We start from the raw sequence: 23,144 nt of genomic DNA on the forward strand, positions 1-23,144 counted from the left end.
GTGAGCGCGGAGCTCGCGAACCCTGCGGCCTGGCACGGGCTGAGAAGAAACTGCCCCGCAACAGCTCCTGGGACCGGAGCGGGGAATGTAAACAGCCCGGCATCCACACGGAGGTCATCACCCCGGGCTGGTTTCCCTTCCTCTCGCTCCCTCCCGCCTAATCTCGTTGCGCTGCTGTTTATGGGCCGGATAAGTACACAAACAAAGGGCAGCTCCGACGCAATGAATCTTGCTCCGGCCCGTTCCCATGCTGCGTGCGTGGGAGCGCCGTCCGCATGCCGGCACCCGGCGGCACGCAGCGCCCAGCCCGGCTATATGCACGCACTGCGGCTGCGCTGGGGGCACCGGGGAGCGCCGCTGGTGTCCGGCCGGCAGCCCGCCCCGGTTCCTGCACCGGCGGGGCGGAGCGGCAACGCAGCGCGGTGCCACGGCCATGGCGCCGGGCAGCGGACGGGATGGAGCCGCATTGCTGCCTGATCCGGGCGCTGCCAGCGGGACGGGCCGTGCCGCCACAGCTGCGCCTCCCGGCACGGTTTGCTTTGGCTGCCGCCCGCTCCAACTCAACGCTCTCCTCATTGGCTACGGGGCGGGATTGGGCCGGGGTGTGCGCCAATGGGGCGGGACGGGAGCGGAAGCGGAAGCGCTGTCCGTCCGTGCGGCGCTGTGTGGCCATGCCGGGGGCAGCGGAGCGCGGCTCGGAGCTGTCGGAGCAGATCGAGAGCTTCGTGTCGCGGCTGCGGGGCGGCGGGCACAGGCCGCGCTCCGAGGACACGGCGCGGCAGACGCTGTCGCTGCTGCGGAAGATCATCGCGCACGGGCGGTGGGGATGGGCCGGTGAGCGCCGGGCTGCGGCCTGGGGGGGGCGGGAGGCGGCGGGGAGCCCCGGGAGCTGCGGGGCCCGGGCTCCCTCCGAATGGCCCGTGTCCTTCCTTGCCGTCTGCCCGCGCTACTCGGCAACTTCGGGGCCGTCGGGGTTGTGCCGTGGGCCGGGGGCGGGCTCAGGCGTCCTTCTATTGCCGGCAGCTGTTTCTGTACGCAGTTCCTTGCAGAAGCCTCTTGGGATGTGGCTCCTAGGAAGTTAATGTCGGCTTCCTCAGTCTGCCGTCCTGTGCATGGGGTGCACATAAGGTCTTTATAAAAGCTCGGCGATGTCAGAATGCTGACCATCTCACCTGCAGAGGAGTTTCCTCTTTGTCTATACTCGCCACCTATGATCTTTCATAAGTCCCAAGTCTGCATTGTATGCAGGTGATTCATGTAACCCAAAAGTCCTATGGAGCAAACTGTGGCGTTGCTTTCTGCATGCATGTGTGCTTTGCTGTGGCGTTGTGTTACTGGTGTCAGCGTCTGGGTGCAGGGCTGTTCTGTGGTGGATGAGCAGGTCTGACACATTCATACTGCAGACAGTTTATAACTGAGGCTGTCCCCTCTTTCAGGGGAGCTGATGGATCTGATCCGGACAGAGGGCCGGCGGATGACGGCGGCGCAGCCATCTGAGACCACTGTGGGCAACATGGTGCGGCGTGTGCTGAAGGTCATTCGGGAGGAGTATGGCCGGTGAGGTGCCCTCGTGCTCTCTCTGCCCCTCCAAGAACCCAGAGCAGATTCCTGCAGTGCTTTTGCTTTCGTGAGATCATTTTGGTTTCTATCACCTACTGTTTCAGCATCTTCTACAGAGGGATTCAATAAGCTTAGTAATAGAGGGAAGGGCACCAGTACCAATGGACCTGCAGTTTTCAAAGTAGCTGACAGCATTTCCTCTAGTGGACACATAAGCTCCCCTCCTCAGAGCAGTCAGTTCTGACCTGGCCACTTCTCTTCTTGCATCCCCAGGAGGGTCTGTTCCACTGTAGCAGTAGCTGTGAGCTCCACCTGCTGCACTTGGATGCACTTTGGGAAGCGCTCACTGGCAGAGCTTCAGGTTCTGCCAGAGATGGCTAGGGAAGCTCTTCGGTGTGACATGACCCCTGCATGCTGTTTTCCTTCCTCTCCATTCGCACCCACGTGCTGTGAGGATGCTAGCTCAGGAGCTGCATTGTGTTATGCTTTGCACCTGCATGATCTCCTGAGGCTGAAGGGCTCTTTTTCTCTGCAGTCTTCATGGGCGCAGTGAGGAAAGTGATCAGCAAGATTCCCTGCACAAACTTCTGACTTCTGGAGGACTGAGCGAGGATTTCAGCACTCCCTACCCTTCCCTCAGAGCAAACGTTATTGAAGCTATCAATGAGCTGCTAATAGAGCTAGGTACGAGTGGGTCTGAAATGGCTCATGAACAGAGATCTTTATGGGATGGGGCTGGTGCTTCCTTTTGCTGTTACCTGGAAAAATGACAGTGAAGAACTGGGTGGTTTAATCTGAAGGAGTGTGTAACAGGAGTAGGCTGTGCTTTTTTTGGTTCAAAGAAGCATCAGAAACAAGGGTGTCTGCCTATGCTGTTTGTCTTCTGGGAAGTCTTAAATTGAGCCCTGTGAAGTAGGGTATCAGCAATCTGCCGAGGTTGGATGTAATCCCTATGAGCATTACTTCACCCTTGTGCCCAAAGTACTGTGATGTTTTCTTATCCTACAACCTTGTAACAGAACAGACACGTAGTGCCCCTCCTGAAGCCCAGGTTGTCCCATGTCTCCTTTTACATGGTTGTAGTGCTGCTGGACTGTAAAACTGGAACTTCCATCATGTGGGCATGGTGCTTGTCTGGTGCTGGCCCAGACTACTTCCCTAGGGATGGAGTTTTCATGATGGCCATTTTTCTCAGGAGCACAGGGTGTTTCAAGGGCCGGCTTCTTGCTTCCTCTTCGCTGGTGAAAAGAATGAGGAAAAAAGCTGCTTCTGCTCTACCAGAATTTGTAGTGTCACTTTAGTAAAATATGTTACTGGAGCAAGCTGCGCAGATGCTGCTCTCCCTGGCTTCTCTTCCACTCAATAGCTTCATTCTGTTACAGAGGGCACCACCGATAACATTGCCATGCAGGCACTGGAGCACATCCATTCCAATGAGGTGATCATGACCATCGGCTACTCACGCACTGTTGAGGCCTTCCTGAAGGAAGCTGCCCGCAAACGCAAGTTCCAGGTCATTGTGGCAGAGTGTGCACCTTTCTGTCAGGTAAGGTCCAGGCCGTGCTGTCACACATGTCCTTGTATCTGGAGACAAGCTGTCAGCAGAACATCTCCAAGGGGAATGTTACAGGAATGCTTCTGCAGTTGAAAGATTAAAGACAACTCATTGTTCTACTCTCTGTCCCTCAGTCAGAGGGCTGTATTTGTGGTCCACTGCTTGATGGCTTTGCAGTTCAGACAAGAACTGAGTGCTAATGTCTCTATAACTGCAGTGCAGGAGCTGGGTTTTAGGGACACAAATTATCTTGTCCCTCTTTTCAGGGTCATGAAATGGCTGTCCGACTATCTAAAGAGAACATTGAAACTACAGTCATGAGTGATGCTGCTATTTTTGCTGTCATGTCTCGAGTCAACAAGGTAAGGAGGGCTTTGCTATTGGTGGGTGTTCATGGCAGGTAGATGCCCTGCAACTCCAGCTGCTTGCTGGCTGCTCTGACAAACTCCCTTTTATCCAGAAGGGTGTGAGCCTGGAAGCTCAGCTTCCTCAGTTTGCTGTGGTGCATGCTCTCTAATGCTAATTTGTCTTTTAAGGTTATCATTGGTACTAAGACAATCCTGGCCAACGGTGCGCTGATTGCTGTGAGTGGAACTCACACTCTGGCACTAGCAGCTAAACACCACTCCACGCCGCTCATTGTGTGCGCCCCTATGTTCAAGCTCTCACCCCAGGTAAGCACAGCACCTCTTCAGTTCTGCATCTTCTTTAAAGAGAGATAATGGGGTAATACTTTGCTTGTGAAAACAGTGTGGACAGCACCACATGGCCCAAGGTAGGATTAGTAGATGAGTCATCTCCCCCATGTAGTGCTGTTATTTCAGATAGGAGATCTTCACCTAAATCTGGCGCAGGTCAAGGTCTCAAAGCTCTGCCTGCAATGCTCAGTTCTTTGCAAAATCTGCTGAGTAATAGGTGCACAGAGTATAGGGTTGCTACTAGCTGAGTGAGCCAATGCTACTAGAGAGTGACATCATCATTCTTTTTCTTCTGTATATATTTTTAGTAGTGAAAGAGCCTTTGTGTCTACCGAAGTGGTAGATGGAGATGCTCTCTACTATTTCCTATGCTCAGTATTTTCAGTATTGTCAGATTAAATTGCAGACTGAGAAGTCACATCTCTTCTCTGGTTCCCCAGGCTTTGTAAAAGGGCAGACAGGCCACAGGAGGTTCTAGAAGCTCTGAGGAAAAACCTTTTGCTGTAGATGCTACAGTACAGAAGTACTGGGCATGGGTATTATGTGATTGTTGTGAAGAGCTTTATTGTTCCCTGGCAAGTCTTCGTCCACTGCTTTAGTTCCTTCTAGCACTCAGGATGTTTGCACTAGGATAATGAGATGCTCTTTATTTCCTTGACCTTCTTGTACTCTGTCTCATTCAGTTCCCTAATGAAGAAGATTCATTTCAAAAGTTTGTGTCACCACAGGAAGTGCTGCCATTCACAGAAGGTACCGGTCAAGCTAGTTCATTTGTTGTTTTTTTGTTTTGTTTTTTAATATTTGATACAAAATGTACATTTAAGACCCCAAATCGTTTCCTGCTCTCTTAAGGGGGAAAAAACGTGCTGGGAACCATCCTGTTTTATATGTATTTTTCTTTACTTCAGAGAATACAGAAAAGTTTTTTTGGAACACTTCATCTTTTTAGTTTTACGTCTGGTCTGCACTGTTCAGCACTTTATTGTAGGACTGTGATAACGGTGTCATACAGGTGGCAGTTTCCTGTGGGACACAACAGATGCCCAACAATGAGGGCAGCTTGCTTTTCTTCCCACAGCTCACATAACTTCTTGAAACTCAGTAATGGAGTTTCAGCAAGCAGATCAGGTATCTCTGCAGTGAGTTTTCCGCAGCAGCGTCCTCTTTAGAAAGGTGGCTGCTCAGTCTCCCCCTTTCAGGTACGAATGTTACTTCAAATGACACATTTTTATGTCATGGATCAAGTTTGGCTCAGGTTTTTGTTTTGGCCTTCTGAACTTTTGTTTAGGTGCTAACTTTGGGAGCACTGGGATTCTTATATTTCAATTCCAAATTAGCAGGCTTGCGATGAATTAGTAAATCCGCATCAGAGAGGACTGGGGACTACTATGAGTAAAAAGCACCAAAAGAGCAGAGGATGTTACTCCAGTCCAAGATTGTTGCATACTTATAATTCAAAGGCATTGGTGAGGAAGTTCAGAAGGACTCAGGATATCCCAGTAAGGACTTCAGGATGTCATGGGCCCAACCAGTTTCTCCAGGAACTCGAGAAGATGTGCAGAAGGCTAAATATACTTTCTTTGGTTTGCTTATGTCTTAATGCTGCTGCTCTTCATTTTTCAGGGGAGATCCTGGCAAAGATCAACGTTCACTGCCCAGTGTTCGACTATGTCCCTCCAGAGCTCATTACTCTCTTCATTTCTAACATTGGGGGTAATGCACCTTCTTACATCTACCGCCTCATGAGTGAGCTCTACCATCCAGATGACTATGAACTCTAACACCAAGAAGCATATTACTGTCCAGACTTGTCCTGTCTTTCTCTTTAGAAAGATACAGCAGCTAATTAAAGCAGATGTTGCAAAGGTGGGTTGCTGCTGGGAACCGGTAGGGAATATGCTCAGTGCAACCTTTCCTACCAAAAAGCAGCAGAAGACAGTTCTTGTACTTGTCCCGAACCCTCTGCTTTGTTACAAGCCACATGAAGCTGTTAACCAATCTTGAAACAGCAAAGCAACATTTTCTGGGGCAGCTGTGCTGTTACTTCAAAGCGTGCTGCAATAAAGGCTGTTTACAGTGCTCTCAGTGTTAATCATTTTCCATGCAGAATTAGTTTCCTTAAATAATCGGGGTTTTATGAGTGCAGTGAGCTGTCTGTACTTGTGTTGCAGTAGTAAGATTAAGGTGTGCTTTCATCTAAAAATGTAATTGCCAGTGACCATGTGCTTCGAAACTGAACTTCTGGTAGAACTTTTGGACAGATTTTGTTAAGCTACTGAAATGCAAACCAGCTTTTTGGAAAACGCTGGAACAGAGATTCCATTCCTGATGAAAGGTGGACTTCAGAAGCCATGTCAGCAAGTTGCTTTGCCTCTGGACTGGGGTCTTCCCTCCTTTACTGCTGGGTGACTAATTATTCTCCTTGGGTGAACATCTCGCCTCATTGTGAAACTTCATGCTTTTTGTGAGGGGCAGCATAGAACATCTTAAATCTTAGGCTCTCACAAGGTGGTTCATTTCTTAGTCCCTTTTATCAATGTATGCTAATATACTACACACCACAGTTGAGACACCAGAGGAAAGAAGCTTCCACTCCTTGTTTCATTTTTGAAACAGCAGATTCCAATATCTGATCTGTTTTTAAGTTGCTTTTTTACACAGAACAAAGATACCGGTGATTAAAGAAAAATATCTTTTACTGTTTTAAAATAATCATCTCCTGTCTAGCTTAGAATGTGATACAAAATAGAACTGGAACCTGTGGAAAAAACAACATCTGCCTATTGTAAGAAATGCAGCAAGCTGCTTAGTTGTTTCTGTACACCGAGAAAGCAGGGCTATGCTAGGATTTAGAAATCACTCACTCAAGAATGCAGACTGTGGGGTGGTGGGAGAAAACAGCTGGGTGTGTCAGTGTTAAGTTAAAAAGACACAGGCCTACCTAGGCTTATGTCAAACCTGTTTTTACTAGGAAGCTGGTCAGTCCTCATTCCAACCACTGTCAGAAACCTGAGGAAAGTTTAATTAATTTTATTAATAAATACCTCCTCCATTTCAAACACTCTAAAATACATTAATTAAAAGTCTCTGTATTACATGGAATTCTGCCAAGCTTGCAGTAACTGACTGGATGCAACTTCTTGACATCAACAGTCAAACACTAACATATGACTCAGGTTTACAACAAAGTTCCTTAGTGCTGAAGATGTTTCTCCAAGCTCCAGGAGTGGGCTTCTGCCATGCTCTTCTGGCTGGTCTCTTTTGCTTAGGTCAGTGCTCAGGGCAAAACTTTGGTTACTGGGCTGGATTGAGAACATTGCTCCACACAAGATGCTGTTTAACAAGAGAACCTGGATTGTGCCAACACTTATGGAGTCTGCAGTTTGCAATCTTACCTTTTTTGGTTAAAGTCTTTGTTTCCAAATAGTTGCCATGCTCGCACCATCTTCCGCAGTCTAGCCAAGTTAGGTTTAGGCTGGAGGGAGAAAAATTAAGAAGCTGTAAGTCACAAGTGAACTCACTTCAGTGCCTCCATATTCTTTTCTCTAATAGAAACATTCCCATTTTTTTCACATCTAATTCAAAGTCCCACATGACTTCCAACAGCAGCTAATTTAATAACTTACAGGACATTATTTGAAAAAGGGAAGGAGTTAGGATTATATTTTATTTTATTTTCATGTTGCTATGTCTTTGCTTTCTTTCCCCCCATTTTATGGCATCTCCAACTTTAGGGAAGTAGGTGTTTAATCTTTAGCATCATTGCTCCCGGCAGAATATCTGCATTTACATGTTTTCAAAGTTTTACACTCATAAACCGTAACTGCTTTAAATACATGCTTAACTTAAAATACTAGTTGACTCCATTCAAGTCAGTGCAACCATTCAAATGGAACATGGTAGGACCTTTGCCAAAGTTTTTGCAGAACAGAGGCTTAATTCTCTCAAGTTTTATTTTACTAATTACAGCTACATAAAAGTTCAAGATGCAGCAGTGGTACTTCTATTTCTACCATGCATACATGACATGCCTCTGGCAATCCAGAGCATGGTTCTGTCTTTCAGTACCCCACACAGTACCTGTATTTCCTGCTGTAGATGGTCAATATCTGCAAGGGGCATCATAGAAGGTCTTCCATGAGCACACTGGAAGGGCAGCTGGCAAGATGACAAAGCTTCCATGAGCCGACAGCTCTCCTCTGGACTCAAACTGTCATTAAACTTAATAGCTCCTGGAAGGACATAAAATTCTTGCACGTGCTGCCAGAGAGAATTCAAACCACCCAACAGACCTCCCTCCACAGCTACTACTTAAAAAGAAAGGCAGCTCGCAGGGAAGACAGACTAACAGTAAAAGCTGGCTTAAGGTTTAGTTCAGTTAACCACACTGTTGCTTAATGATCAGCTACCCAAAGCCTAAACTGTTTAATCTAATCCGATTCAGATGGATTGCAGGATTATTAGATTCTGGCTTTTCAGATAGTGTTGTAAGAAAAGACTTTATTTTTAAGGGCTGAAGATGCAATCAGCTCATGCTGCAAAAGATTGTAAAACCAGAAGACAACCTTTATCAATTCTACAGAACTGATATGACTTCTATACACTTGCCACTGACAGGTATTAATTCCAAAAGCAAACGCCAGCCCTGCCATAAAGCCCTTCCTTGCAAATGGGCATTTAATGGCATCCAGAGGAAATTAAAGCAGAATGTTAAAAGAACTGTCTGTTATCTTTAGCATTCACAGACTCAGAAGGCTATCTGCAATTTCTGTCCTGCCTCTCAGCTGTAAGACTTCTTTAGAATGCAATGTCACACCATGAAAATGGGCTATGAAACAGTCTGTAACCCTGCAATTCCTACAAACACATTCTGAAACCACTATGCCAGGACTTATGTTATAAGGAAAGGCTAAAAAATAAATGGAAGAATAAAAGTACAGTTGCCCTACCGTGGCAGGCCTGGGAAGCTAACACCTTCAGAAATGTCAGAGGCAGTGTCCCTCGTGCTCCTCCCGCGGTCTGCACTAGCTAAAATTAGTAAGAGAACATCATCTTACATTCCATTTAAGATGAAGAACAAGGAGAACTGTAACAACAATGAGCTTCAAATGACCTAAATCTTCATCTCTTGTTTGGTGCTTAACATGCTTATTTCCCCTAGTTCTTTCAATAAGCTTTGCATTATTCCAGTCAGCTTCAGAAGCAGATAGCTACTCACCTCAACTTGTTCTTGAATAAGCTCCTGAAAAGAAAAAGGTGAGACAGTAAGTTGGTATTTCTCACTTTCACTGCCCGCATCCCTCTTCTCCACATCTGAGTATAATTTAATATGTAAGTTCCAGATATACCCCAGAAAAAATGATGCAGCTGCTTGTACGCTTCTTTAAATAATAGTGGATTTCATTTCTGATATCTAAGATAAAAGAAATTCTTAATCACATAGAGGTGATGCCAGTCCTTGTTAAAACAAAAAGTATCACAAAATGCTCATGAGATCTTGAAGCTTCACCTATGAAAGACTGCTAGCGAGGGACAGACCTGATCTCCAGCTAGGTACCATTCAGACGTATGCCTATCTTTTAAAACCCTTCTCCACTACTACCAGCACTCTTGGCACACTGGAGAGTGCACTTTGACTTTTCCCTGCTTCTAGCACAGCTGGAAGAGAAAAAGCAGTTGGATCATCTTTTCACATAGAAAAAGGTAAGTGGCAAGGCTAGGCTGATTCACAATGGCTCAGCCTACTGGCTGAACACTACTCCAGAAACAATTTTTAAGGAGAGTCCCTGATACACTTATGGTTGTAAAGAATTGTTTACAATGGAAATTGCAAGCAATCCATTCAGTGATTTCTTCTCCAAACAGCTTTTTTTGTTATTCAACAACAGCTTTTAGAAAGCTGAACTGCCTACGCAAAGATTTCACTAGGACTTTAAATCCTAACAAGTAATATTTCTGTATCAGCAGTATAAATTGTTTTACTGTTCATTCAAGCATTCAGGAAGAATGAGCAGAAAACTGATTAAACATCTGAACTACCTACTGTGTTTCTTTGCTTTTCCACTACTTCAAGTATGAAACAGATTTCTGTCATTTTTGTTATAGTTCAGGGATTTCAACCATAGGATTGTTTAGCTGCTAAGTGAGATGGCACCTACATTGGCCAAGAGACTTTTGTCTCTCTTATAAGAAAAGATATTCTATACCTTGGGTCATTAACACAGAAAAAAAAGCCAGTATCACAAATTGCTTTGATCCATATCCACAGCTGACCTCCACAATGCTTTTAGTGACAGCTTGTCTTTTCCGTCGTAGTTCATTGGCCTCTCTTTCTGTAAAACACAGCGGCACTTTCTTCACTAGAATCAAGGAGCTGTTGGTCTCAGGAAATGATAATTCAAGGCCCAGATCCTTCAAATTTTTGTAGCAGCACCTGAAGAAAAAGCATAATGAAACAAAACTACAACAACCAAAACAGAAATAAAGCAGAAGCAGCTACTTCTTTGCAGCTTAAGTGGATATTTGTGTAGTCTCCACGTTTCTTCCTAAAAGTTTCTAATCTTGAAACCATACTTGAGATTCCAGTTAATTTTGCTCTTTTACTTTGCATTCTACTACATTTTTCACCCCAATCTACTATGCATATTGTGTGTTCCTCAGCCACAAGATACAATATTTCTGTACTATGCAGAGAGCTTTGCATTCAAATGTATAATTTTTTTGTTTTCTAAAGATTCACAAGATGTTCAATTCAAGGAAAAAATGCCAACTTATCACACAAATAGCAGCACTACACATCCTCCAAACATTAAAGTTATGCACTACAAAGACCGCTTTAAGTCTAGCCTAAAAAACAGTTGATTTCAACTGACACATAGCAGCAAATGCTTATGACAGAAAAATATTTTAAGAGATTTATGCTGGCTTAAAGGACTCATGTCCTCTTAAGTAAGGCAAAGAGAGCCAAGGAAAGAACAGCCTTAATTAATCTGACACGTGTCACTCTATGGATGGAAAAATACACAAAAACTGGAGCTCTCAGTCAGATGAGAACTTGACATCAGAAATTGAAGAAACTGTCAGCAACCATCAAATAGTTCAATGTATGTGTACACTTTGGTGCTTTCTACGTTAAAAAGCAAAAATTCAAAAACCCTCTCTGTATTTCACTGTCATGACAGCTCAATAAGCAAGCAGAGCAAACAGTTTGGGCTATCAGCAGTAGCCAAAACCAACAGACAAAATACCAAGTGTGGACATAACAGACAGAAGACAGGGGAACTATTGCAAAGCTGCTGCAGAAATCAGTGGGATGCAGTCATTTGGTATATTGTATTTGGTTTTGGCCATCAAGATAGATATAAAGATATTCAAAGATTAGTGTAAAAATAATTCAGAGTTGACCTATGGGCACTAAAAATATTGTGATATTGGCAAGAATATCACAAAAGGATAGAAACAAAGACATCCAAATATTGTTGAATTATGAGCAGCCACGGTTATGTTCTCACATTTTTCATACAGCAGGTGGTACGTAATGGTGCTTTACACTTTCCTTTACAATTTCTGGTATTTGCCATTGTTACACAAAAGACTTAGCAAACATATACCACTGATACTGTTATGATTGGAATACACCCAAAAAGGACATTCCACCAAACAAGCATATTCCTAACATAGGCAGCAATTTTAATAAAGAGTGATTTAAAAGCTGTTGAGTTTGCCACAGGAGTCACAAAAAAGGGGAACTGGAGAATAACAGTGAAGGAGACCTGTGGAAATTGGCAGAGAACTTCAACTGAACATGAAGTACAGCATGGAAAAACAAGCACACACAAATGCAAAGGCAGGCAGGAATATTTTGAGGAAATAAAAAGGATTAATTAGTGTTCAGTATGTGTATAACAGACCAGCAATACATTTGTATCTAGTTCTAAACCCTTGCAATACAAAAGTTAAATTTCCTAATGGTAATTAGTACACCACTCTGAAACATTTGGGAAACAGTGCTCATTAGTTAGTCTTGGCAGACATCTAGAATTAAGGAATGCATTTTTGAAGGATTCACAATACAGGCTTTCCACAGCCCATCCCTTCCCTCTCCAGAGTCTATTAAAGCAGTTCCTGTGTCTATACTATGGGCACTGCACTCCACTGCGCACTTCCAAGTCCTGGTCTCCAGACAGCAGGAACTGCTGGAGACTTCAGGGACACTCCTCTGGCTCATACATCACAGTTTGGTTTGCCAGGGAAAGCACAGAACACTGCAGTGGCACAGGGATGGCACACCGTGGGGTTTCGTCTTGAGATGTAGTGATGTGCCCAAGAAGAACACCTATTTTCCACAGTACAGATATAGCCTACTGGTTTCTGCTCAGGAAACAATCAACAGATGTGGTAACCTAGCAATACATATTGAAATCTTCCTCCACAGTTTAGCACTACTGGGCATTACTAACCGTAGAATTCTTCTTTGCTCTTCTGTAACTTCAATCTCTAAAGGGGGAGAGACGGAGGAAGACAGTAATTTCTTCTTGCCACACGCTGCAGCCTCCTTCTCATAGGAATCTGTGAATGAAACATTTAGAAATATGCCTCTTTGAATACTTATGCAGGCATTGCCCTCAATGACCTTATGGTTTGGCATGTAATCCTCTGTTTGGATTAAAAATGACCACAAAATGCCTTCTCCTGGAACTTGTGGAGGACTGGGAATGTCACACACTAGACATCTAGTCCCAAGGGAGAAGTTGGTTAATGCCACTCTGTTTTTTTCCCACCGGTTCCAAAAAAGAGTCACCCTAAATAGCAAGAAAAACCTACTGATATATTTAGTCCAACTCACACACAGCGATTTTTCCACAGAAAAAATCTCTCATAAACGGCATTAAAATACTATTCATTAAGCATCTCTCCCTTCAGTTTTCAACTTTTTTCAGTACCTCACCAAAAGGAGCAGATTTCCTGGAAACCTCTCTGCAGGAACTGCGCAGTATTTCTCAATGAAAGAGAAAGTCTGTGATTCTTAAGTACTTGATGGATAGTTGTACCTTTTAATGCTGAAACCAATGGCTAATGGGCTTACAGAAAAGACCATTATCTCCTTGCAAACAGTTTCAGAATGTAAAAAATGTAGGCTTCAAGTGTGGTATTCAGCTAAAAAGGAACCAAACAAACTACGTTCTCTAGTCTGCACACCATGTCTTATTCTTCACAGTGTAATCACATACTCTTATTGATGGTTTTCTATTTCCTGTTCATTGTTTTTCCTATCTGCCTTCCTACTCTTTCATTACATCAGGCCTATTTTAATTTGATAGGTCTGTGTAGGTAGGGTGCATATTTTCTATTTTGGGAAGCGCTGTAACAATTTTCAGCTGCCAATACTATGACTCCTACAAACACTGAATGGCTGCGCTCTGCTAAAGATCAGGGTTAAGGTGACAAATCAATATTCTATTGGCTCGATATGGCCCAGATTTATCCTTATGACAACATCGTGAGCTTTCTCTTTAAGACAGCTCTTGTTTACACATCTTTCCTGAAACCATCCGCATTCTCACCTGCAATAAGCTGCTCCAGGCGGATCCGTTCATGAGCTGCATGTTGGTCCACCAAAACCAAAAGGTTTCCACCTAAAAAATGTACAAGAGATTTAAAATAGGTAACTTTGTACCCAATGGCCATATGGATTGGAAAGAAGAATGACAGCTCCCTAGAGGCCACATTTACAAGATCAGTACCGGTAGGTTTCATAGGTGTGAAGTGAGGGGAAGACCGTTGGCAGAACAAAGTCACTACAGAACTGAAATGATCCAAATGAGTAATTTAAAGTAAGGGCAATCACAAAATCTTGTGTATAGGAGTCTTCATTTAACATCAGAATGAAAGCTGAGGTTACCAAGAATAGTTCTGTTTAACGCTGTCTTTAAAAGGTCACAAAAATTACTGATTATGAAAGCCTTTTCTACGCAGCTTCAGTAAGCTGCAGCCACGAATATATCCAGACACTGTGAACAGTCTGAAAGATGTTGGTAATTTGAGTATAATCTATTTTTATGATACTAATCTGAAGGGAATAGGAACATTCAACGACATCCAAAATAAAGAGAAAAAGATCCAAGAAATTTCATGTGAAGTCTAACATTTTCCTCTACTCACAGTATCATCCCAAAGCAAAAAACAATAAAAGCAGGTCTGTGTTCTCCCTGCAGTTTAAGTGCACTTGAGAGCTACCTTAATACCTAACCAGCTCTTACCTTTCTTTTTATCCATTTCATTCCTAGTGTTGATTACACAAGCAATAAATTTATTGTCCACTTGCTGAAGAACCTGAAAGATAGTCAGAACAATCATTATCCAGTGGTAAAAGGAAGAGATACTAGAAGGGGGACTAGATATGCATATTTTCTAATTCCAAAGGCTGAAAGAATTTGGCCTAAAAAAACCAACACTATGAAATTACATAAGTATTCTTTGTAATGCAATGAGGGGCTAAATATGGAAAAGACAGCAATTACTTAGGCTAGAAGACAACACTAAAAAAAGGTCAAACAACCATGATTGGTCATTAAACAGTTTAGTCTGGAATGAATAAGAAAGTTGCAGAATATCCAACAAAATAATTCTGAATCTGTCTTTTGTAAGAGAGTTACAGGCATAAGAACTACTAAGGTGGAAATTTACAGAATGGATAATATGGTGGTGTAGAAGCCTGTAGGAGCTGGGAATCAAAGCTGTTCACAGCTGGCAGAATATAAACAACCTTTTATAATTTGAGCTGTGTTTAAGGACTTTGTGCTACTGTCATGGTTCTGTAATAAGTGGAACATGTGCTGTCCACCTCCTAGACAAAAATGAATAGATGATCCTATTTCTTTGAAGGAATACTAGACATTAAGAATTTTTTTCTGTTTTTTTTCCTTCTGTTTTACAGCTTTCTTCTCCTGTCTTTTTGAAACATAATTTGTTTCCTGTAATAACTTTATTTCTGTTGTTATTCCTGCACATGCAATGTAAAGAAGGGAGAATCAATTCCATCCTTCTCCACCCTGACCTTAATATTACCATGTCCCACCCAGTCAGAACCTGCAATCTCAAAGTCAGCAACCTGATTGCATGAGAATAATGCCAGTTTGAAACCTGTTAGTCTTTAATATGTAAGAGAGGGAGAGAATTCACTTTGAGATACCTATAAGTGCAAAGAACGTAAGCTGAAGCCATATATTCACATGAGATTTTAAGTTAACTATCAAAATATACAATGAAAGAGCATTAAAATAGCCAGACTTCATGTTACAATGTTATTTTTAAGAATCACTTTTCAGAGCAGATATAAATCTTAAAAGGAAATTTCAAGTCTTTCCAGGAAATCTAGGATTTGCTTTTGAAACCACTCTGCTTAAGAATTAAATTTCTAAAGTCAATAAATATAGAACCATAGGAGATAGGAGATAGACTTCAGAAGAACACGAACTAGCAAATATTTACGTGAAATATAAAAAGTCACCTGTTGAAATATCATTTAGTTAACAGTGTTTCAAAGCAGCAGCAATGAGGCTGCCTCTTGATTTGACCATGCAACCAAGGAATTTTAGTCATTTTGTAGATAGATGATTATCCAGATACTAAGATCTGGCTTGACATGTGTGTCTGATGGTATTATACACCAAGATTTCTGATTGTGTTTGTGAAAACTAAGGATATGATCTATTTCCCTGGATACCTCTCTCCTACAAGGCAGAGACATCAGAAAATCCCAACAACTGAGCGGGAATTATAGCATGAAAACTAGCAATAGATCATATTGTACCTGCATTGATTGAACCATGTCTTTGGTAAAACGATAAGGATACAAAATATTATGAATTTTCACAGCAAGATTCTCAGCTTGACCACTGGTCACATCAACAGCTACCTGTAAAAAAAAAAAAAAAAAAAAAAAAAAAAGTGATTTAGATTAATATTTTATAGGCTCAAGCTACCTAGGATGAACATGGGGAAAAAAAAAAGAAAGAAAAAAGTCAGATTTGGGAAAAAACATTCTGGAAGTAGCTCTACATATTTTGACAAACCAAGCTTTCCACTCAAACACAGCAATAGTTAGAGATACAGTCTGGCAATCACTCTGTTTCCATCCCCACTTACTTTCCCATCTGGGTATTACCTGCTAACTTCAGTACATTCAGCTAATTATGAATACCTATCAGAAAACCTGATGTTGACTACCAGCCTAGATAAGCTCCCAGAGGAGTGAGTTACAAATACACATCACCCTGAAATGACTCAGAATCTGTCACTGTAACAAATGAACAGAATTGTTCCTTTTCAAAAATTCACCAGCAGGTGGTTTGTGACTCCATCTCCATTGTGTGCAGGTGGAAATGGCTACATACGTAAGTTTACACACTTGCAACACGATGATTAAAGATAATGCTGCCTCATGACAACAAAGGAAGTCTTTCTAAAAGTTCCAACATTGTTTCCCTCTCACATGCTACAGTCCTGCTAGGCTACGAAAACAAATACAGTAAAATAAACCTTTAAGACTCACTGCAGCCCAGAGGAGAAAGATGAGTTGTTTTACTCTGTCCACAAAGAGGACAGACAATATATTACCATTCTGACATCAAACTTTCTTATTTTAAGACGAACATCTCCGTAAAGAAGACGACAGCTTACAAGAATGTCTTACTTTTGAAATGACTGAAGGTAAAGGATTAGCCCAATACCTGCCTCTCCAACTTTGAATACATGCATTAAAATGACTTACATATAAACCACCTGTAAAATATAATTGCAAGATCTGTAGTCTAAAATATAACTGAATAAGTTATACAGAACAGTTACAATACTTGCAGTTTTGGTCCCCATATCAGATAAAATAACTCCTACATTAGCATGAGATAATGCTTACCTCTGGGCAGCGAACAAAAACAGGGTTATCCCATTCTGAAAGCATCGTCTGCAGAGACCCGCCATCACCACCTGGGAAAGAGCACACAGATAATACAGGGACTACCATAAGCTGTCAGCAGAAGGTACATTGGGTACCTCTACCTCACATAAGTATAATTACATTTTTTTTCCTTTAGTAAAACGGGTGATAAATAAATTTATCTGTAAAAACAGATAAATAATGGAGCATGAGAGTGGGCTTCTCTATTGTTTGCTTTATCTAGAAGAGACCCTGTGCAGCTTCCTGAGCACGCTGCAGCACAATTCTACAGGCCTTGGAAACGAGGAGGGAAAAGAAACAAAAACAAATGAAGGACCTATTTAGCTACCCACTGCTTCTGGACAAAGCCACATACCAAAAAGGTGATTTCATCCATTCTACCACAAAAAGAATGTGTGGATTGAAGCTATTTTTCACATTCCAAGGTTGGAATGAGTACAAAGAAGGGACTAGGTAATTATTCTTTAAGCTACTGACATCATTCAACAAAGAGCTGGGTATTTAATCTGTAAATAAGTACCCCCTAACCTACCTTCAACCCTCAAAGAGGTTTTTTTCCAGTTCTAGATCTGAGGTGACTCACACAGTCCCATTGTTAGCAGACCTTGAGTAATTCTGGGTTCCTGTTGGGACACCTGGGAGAATTCTTTGACTTGTTTTTACAGCAGTACACTGTGTCCTGGAAAGCTGGCCCTACCTCTCTGATCCTGGCTTGCTAGAGTCTTCTCTTTTCCAGGTCTAGGAAGGAAGGGTAGCAAAATCTCACTTCTAAAGGGATGGCACCTGCACTGAAACCCTAAAAACAACATAAATTGACTTCTGCAAATTCATCAGTGTGCAAAAACACAAAAGGCTATACAATTATATTTTCATAAATGAATGCTTGCTTAGCCCTTGGCAAATTAGACTCTTATGTTGATTTGGCAATCTAGCATTAAGAAATAGCAGCTCATATGTAAAAACTGAGAATTATCAGATACATTTGCAGCTGGAAAAGTGGCTTCTGCAAGATTGACATTCTTAAAAACTGGTTACGATTTTAATCACATAAAAATTACTTAAAGAATTAATGCAGTCATAAATGTTTACCATAAGAGGAAAGAGATGGCATACAGACAATCAAAACACTTTTGACTTCCCTCTTTTCAGGTGTGGCAGAGCTGTCAATCCATTACCACCACCATCAGTAGTTACCAGCAGTTATCAGCACCTTGTAAGACTGCAAACTACAAGCCAGTAAGACCACGTGAGCTATCAAAGTTAGTCTAACAACATGTTCCTACCCACCCAGAAATGATTTAATTATATTACAAACCTGCACTGTTATCAAGATTATTAAGTGGCTCAGATTTCCAGCACAGTGGTAAACATGTCACCCTTCCTTTGGTACAATTCAGATTTCTATTCTTTGTGAAATAATAATGAATTAATAAAGTTCCTTTCTACTTAGAAATTAAGGGTGTGCATTCAGGAAATATGGCAGAGTGATAAAGCCAAAAAATAAAAATAAAAGCTGTGTGCTGATAAGCTCAGTAGGAAAAGGTTCTATGAGGTCCTGTGGCCAGTCCATCAACTCCTGACTGCTGGCTTTATCCCATTAAAGCCTGGTGATGGACATACATTGCTCATGAAGTCAGGATTTTCTTGTCCAAAGGCCAGTGAGAATTCAGAGCTCGCAGAGATATTATTACAACTATTAATCTGACAGGTACCATCAGAAAAGGTGTCAAGAATAACTTCTCTACTTCATACATGCAAACCATATACATCTAGAATACTTGAATACTCAATTACATTATCATGTTGATGCAGAACATTAGATTGCTCAGAAAGTCATTTGATTATGAAAAAAAATTGATAAACTTTCCTGTAACGGTCAACTTACTAAGTTCAGAGATGCCTAAGTCTAACCTGCAAAACCTTACATTTCTCTTGGGCACATGGAGCGCACGGCCTATGACAATCACCTCTCTCTTCTTGCTGCCTACTGTATTTCTAATTCAAGCTAGGATGCCATTGGCCTTCTTGGCCACCTGGGCACACTGCTGGCTCATGTTCAGCCAAGTGTCAACCAACATCCTTGGATCCTTTTCCTCTGCAAAGGATATGGAGGAATTCAGTTTCCTTAGCTTCACACGCACTCCCATGTCAGAAACCATTTTATCAGACTGCCCCTTTGCTGCCATCTGTTGTACAGCAACAACACGTAATGGGATATTGGTGAAAGGTTCAACCTCTTTTACCCTACCATCAACATCCATCTCTGATGTCACGGGCCAGCATAATAAAATGGGAGGAATTAAGTTTCAGAGCAGCCTTTGCACATGACAGCAATTAGATATGAGTGTGATTACAGTAGATGTCATGATATTTAGCGAAAACTAAGCGCTGACATTTCCTTTCACTATTTTATTAAAAACCATCTTGTAACATCTTAACATTAACATGTTTGTTTTGTCTCCATAGTCACCAACAGTTCTGTTTTCTGCTATGTATAAGGCAGTGGATTTTTCAGTGTGAGTGTCAGGTGCAGCCAGCAAAACATTCCATGCACCTAGCAGAACAAATACTGATTTCCTCATCCCATTTTTATAACAACAACAAATCATCTTACCATTCTCTGAGACAACGTTCACAGCCATTGTTGTTAAGTCTTTAATGCAGGCAGCTGGAAACTCTTCAGGAGGAGTGTTGTAGGTGCTCAGTCCCGTTGCCTTATTGATGTAGACTGTCTTACCCAACAAAGCATCAAAATCTTGCAGCCAGTCTGAACTACGCAAATCATCCCTGGGATCACCCACATTCCCATTGTCTGCAGAGAACGCCAAGTTACTTGGGGAGACCACACAGTGAACGTCAGCATCTTTCACGCTTTGTTTTGATGATTCATTTAACATACTTTCATCTTCACAGATGACCTCAGTGCCATCATTTTTTGCTGGTAAAACACTGCTTGCAGAAACTGTGCATTCTCCTTCAGTGCTGCTGAGTGGTGACAGGCTAACGGGGCATTTCATGGACTCTACTCTCAGATCATCTGATAGTGGGCAAACATCCCCCTTAGAAATGCTGTGACCTTCCCTCATTTCTTCCACTGAGGCTTTATACCTTTGACAAGGGTTATATAAAAGATCATTATTTGAAGATTCAAGATCAAAAGAGTGGTTATCTTTTCTACTTGAATCAGTTTGGAGTTGTTCACCCAGCTGTTGTACTGCTCGGTGATCACTTTTCATTTGGCACAGTTTGGATGATAGGGATCCTGGAGATCTTTGACTACTTGTAGTTTGTTTACTAACCTCTGAGTAATCAGACAATGTCAAAGGACTGCGGCAATGGGCTCGTTTGTCCAGTGGAGTTTCTCCACTACAAAGTAAAACTTCATCTGAAGATCTCAAAACATGGCTATTATTATTAGAATCCAAAGTTGGAGTCTCACAAATGCTCAAGTGACCACGGCTGTTATTCTGACTCCTTGAAAAGTCGCAGTTTGCTTGTGCATTAGAAACTGGGAGATGAAATTCACTCTGCTCTGGTGATGGTGTTGGTAGTGTACACTTGACACGCCCATAATATCTCCTGAACTTCTCTAATGAACCCAGCTGTGTAGCTAGGCTCAGCTTCTTGCAAGGCTGTGATCTTGGCGCAGCTATTTGTCTTCTAGGGCTTTCTGCAGCTTTACTGTGAGAAATACCTGAAGATGTTGCCAGTGGCAAGTCTGATACATGTGATATTTCATAATGTCTTTTACTGGTGGCAGTGGACGTGTCTCTCCCATCACGTGCTTGACTCGGCAAACTTTTATTCTCTGACAGCTCATTTCCATCGGCATTGCCTATTTCTCTGCTGCAGAAAGGTATATATTCTTTATTCACATTTATGGAAATATACTTAGCGTTTAAAGCCTGAACTGGCAAACTCACATTGTGTGAGTATGCTTGGGTATGCTTGGCACTGACAGGGCCAGCTCTGCAGTGCATGTTTATTGCAAGATTTGTTTCTGTTTGTTTATGCTCACGGGGTGGCTCATTTTGCATGACATGTATTTTGAGGCCCAAGTGAGAATGCACTTTTTCTGGTACTGAACTAACAGCCCCTCTTCCAGCATTATCTACCACTTCACTTCTTTCCCTGTCGCCTTCTCTCACATTATGTGGTCTTATCAGTGAATTTCCATAGACAGTTTCAGATTCCCCTGCAGTCTCAGTAGGGTCCTCTCTCTCAGATAGCCACCGAGTAAAACCATTATTTGAGACACCAACTGTACTGCTTTTCTGCACAACTTGGTCTTGCTGCTTTCCTACATCTTTTGCACGATTCTCAGCACAGCCACGCAAGTCATAATTGCTTATTTTTATTATTTCTGATCTGGATCCTTCTGTGAAAGAGGAACGGAGATTTTCTGAAGATTTGAGATGAGTATCACATGCTTCTTGGGAACTGTTTGTGCCTTTTGGCTCCTGTTCCGACATATCAGACACAGTGAAATTAGAAGCAGTGTCATCTTTCTTGGGCAGTGGAATCTCAGCTTCTTTGTTTCTACGTTGCCCAACAAGTTCAGCAATCTTCTGATTTGAGGAAATTTCAGTATCCTGTGTATTTTTATTTGACTCTGGAGGATTTGAAGAATTTTTTCCCACCGTTGATTTTCTTTTGACATCTTTTGATTGCAATTTAAACACTTCATAGGAATCTATAATTTCATCACACGCTTTCTTAAAGTTTTCTTGGATGCTCTTATCCTCAGGGAGGATGGACTTCGTAACTGGAGCATTATCCAAACAAAAATTATTATCCTCATTAAACTCTTTGATGTCTTCACAACAAGGTTCAACAAATAAATGCTCTCGTTTCAAAAACCTTTTCACTCCTTCCTCTACACAAGCTAGAAGAGCATCCCAGTTCTGGAACTCAATCAGAGTTTTTGCAGGTTCCAGAGTCACATCATAGTCACTGTACGCACAGGTCACATTGAGAACAAAGATCCCATATAACTCTGGGCCACAACGGGGGCGACCAGGACTTGAGGAGCCCTGTCTGCTCACAGGAGCACTTTTTGCCTTACAAATAACACTTTCTTTTCTTAATAAGAAGTCAATCAGTTTATGTAGTCTTGTCTTTAAAACAAGCCTTCTATTCACGTACAAGAATTGCATATTCTTATTGTAATGTCCTTCGGAACTGATGTAGCCACTTATCTCAAATCCCCCAGACTTATGCTTTATTTCTCTTAACTTCTGAGATCTGCTCAGTCCAAATATTTGACAAAAACGAGAGTGAATATCTCTTGTCTTAGGAAGCTGAAGCACCATAGAACAAGAAACATCATTCCTTAAAGAAAGTGAAACAGAGGGATGCATCAACGAGATAGCCTCTACTTTCTGTCTCACCCTCTCAAACTCCAGCACAGGGTCCATACACCTCCTCCTCACTGGTAACTGATGGAACAGATTACACACAGTCACTGTTGTTCCGCCACTTGGTCTGTTCAATTCAGCTTCACAGACTTCCAGCGCATTCCCATTGTGAAACAGCTTCACAAACGTTTTTGCTGTCTTGCTGCTCTTAGATGAAACCTCCACAACACTGGCCATGTTTGCTATGCTTGCCAGAGCCTCCCCTCTAAAGCCATAGAACGACAGCTTCTCTAAGTCTGCCACTGAGCTGCACTTACTAGTGAAGTACCGCTTTCCCATTTTACACAAGTCCTCTCTCCCCATGCCACAGCCATTATCCACCACCTGGATCTTAAACGCTTCCAGATCCACCCTAACAGCTACACACGTTGCTTTGGCATCGATGCTGTTGAGCACGAGCTCCTCAACGCACTGCCCCAGCGAGGTGACCGTCACTCCAGAGCGCAGCCTGGCTTGCACATCCTCTGCCAAGTGCTTGATCATGTCAGAAGCAGGTCGGACAGGATCCCGTTAGATTCACAAGCAGGTCATAAGCATCACCAAAGGGCTGGGCTGAGAGCTGCCATCCCCTCGCTTTTACCTCTTTCTCCTCTCGTTACAATAGCAAAGGAAGAAGGAGCGAGCCCTGGCAGCCAGCAGGTCCTGAGGGCGACCGGCTGGCCCTGAGGGCATCCAGCAGGCCCCGAGGGCACGAGCTCCCGCCCCGCCGCCGGCCCCGAGGCTGTGGTAGATGGTGGCGGGGCGGGAGGCCTCGTAACGGCCGCGGCTCGAGCGCAACCGCCGCGGGGCCCGGCACGCGCCCGCCGCCCCGGAGCAGCGCGGAGGCAGCCGGACGGGGAGCACACTGCGCATGCGCCCGCGAACCGGAACTGCGGCTCCCGGAGAGCGGTGCATGATGGGAGATGTAGTTTCCCCCGCTCCCGAGCGGACTGACGCGGGGAGCCCGGCCCTGACAG

At 42.9% G+C, this 23,144-nt stretch overlaps 2 protein-coding genes across 9 annotated transcripts; one reads left to right on the forward strand and one right to left on the reverse strand.

The window, feature by feature from the left end:
• Window positions 1-647: 647 nt before the first annotated feature.
• Window positions 648-5,892, forward strand: EIF2B2 (eukaryotic translation initiation factor 2B subunit beta). 2 transcript variants are annotated; one of them, XM_015865089.3, is made up of 8 exons: window positions 648-834; window positions 1,437-1,557; window positions 2,096-2,244; window positions 2,943-3,106; window positions 3,382-3,477; window positions 3,652-3,789; window positions 4,497-4,563; window positions 5,437-5,892. In XM_015865089.3, exons 1-8 carry the CDS (start codon window positions 672-674, stop codon window positions 5,592-5,594), a joined length of 1,056 nt encoding a protein of 351 aa, XP_015720575.1. In that variant the 5' UTR covers window positions 648-671; the 3' UTR covers window positions 5,595-5,892. The 2 variants fall into 2 exon arrangements, with proteins under 2 accessions (XP_015720575.1, XP_085405332.1); XM_085549206.1 differs by lacking the exon at window positions 4,497-4,563.
• Window positions 3,152-23,036, reverse strand: MLH3 (mutL homolog 3). 7 transcript variants are annotated; one of them, XR_014946715.1, is made up of 13 exons: window positions 19,386-23,036; window positions 17,469-17,567; window positions 16,730-16,800; window positions 15,626-15,730; window positions 14,073-14,145; window positions 13,377-13,448; window positions 12,273-12,381; window positions 10,087-10,246; window positions 9,032-9,055; window positions 8,763-8,841; window positions 7,894-7,971; window positions 7,209-7,288; window positions 3,152-3,170 (listed from the first exon to the last, which is right to left on the reverse strand). XR_014946715.1 is itself a non-coding variant. In XM_015865084.3 (13 exons), exons 1-13 carry the CDS (start codon window positions 22,669-22,671, stop codon window positions 6,735-6,737), a joined length of 4,398 nt encoding a protein of 1,465 aa, XP_015720570.2. In that variant the 5' UTR covers window positions 22,672-23,036; the 3' UTR covers window positions 6,492-6,734. The 7 variants fall into 7 exon arrangements, 5 of the variants coding, with proteins under 5 accessions (XP_015720570.2, XP_015720572.2, XP_085405324.1 ...); XR_014946714.1 differs by lacking the exon at window positions 3,152-3,170 and adding an exon at window positions 6,492-6,822; XM_015865084.3 differs by lacking the exon at window positions 3,152-3,170 and adding an exon at window positions 6,492-6,822 and having other exon boundaries at window positions 7,894-8,045.
• Between the last annotated feature and the right edge of the window lie 108 nt (window positions 23,037-23,144).

The sequence above is a fragment of the Coturnix japonica genome, chromosome 5, assembly GCF_054131305.1.
Source record: "Coturnix japonica strain WE chromosome 5, WE-NBRP24, whole genome shotgun sequence".
Lineage (NCBI taxonomy): Eukaryota > Metazoa > Chordata > Aves > Galliformes > Phasianidae > Coturnix > Coturnix japonica.

What these genes read in the sequence shown, in the direction of transcription:
- EIF2B2 (XM_015865089.3), top strand. Translation starts at nt 672, where the DNA reads ATGCCGGGGGCAGCGGAGCGCGGCTCGGAGCTGTCGGAGCAGATCGAG. An exon ending in TGAGCTGCTAATAGAGCTAG is followed by an intron (nt 2,245 to 2,942) that starts GTACGAGTGGGT and finishes ATTCTGTTACAG; the next exon opens with AGGGCACCACCGATAACATT. An exon ending in TCATGTCTCGAGTCAACAAG is followed by an intron (nt 3,478 to 3,651) that starts GTAAGGAGGGCT and finishes TTGTCTTTTAAG; the next exon opens with GTTATCATTGGTACTAAGAC.
- MLH3 (XM_015865084.3), bottom strand. Translation starts at nt 22,671, where the DNA reads ATGATCAAGCACTTGGCAGAGGATGTGCAAGCCAGGCTGCGCTCTGGA. An exon ending in TCACTAAAAGCATTGTGGAG is followed by an intron (nt 9,056 to 10,086) that starts GTCAGCTGTGGA and finishes TTTTCTTTTCAG; the next exon opens with GAGCTTATTCAAGAACAAGT. An exon ending in AGCTTCCCAGGCCTGCCACG is followed by an intron (nt 8,046 to 8,762) that starts GTAGGGCAACTG and finishes ATGTCCTTCCAG; the next exon opens with GAGCTATTAAGTTTAATGAC.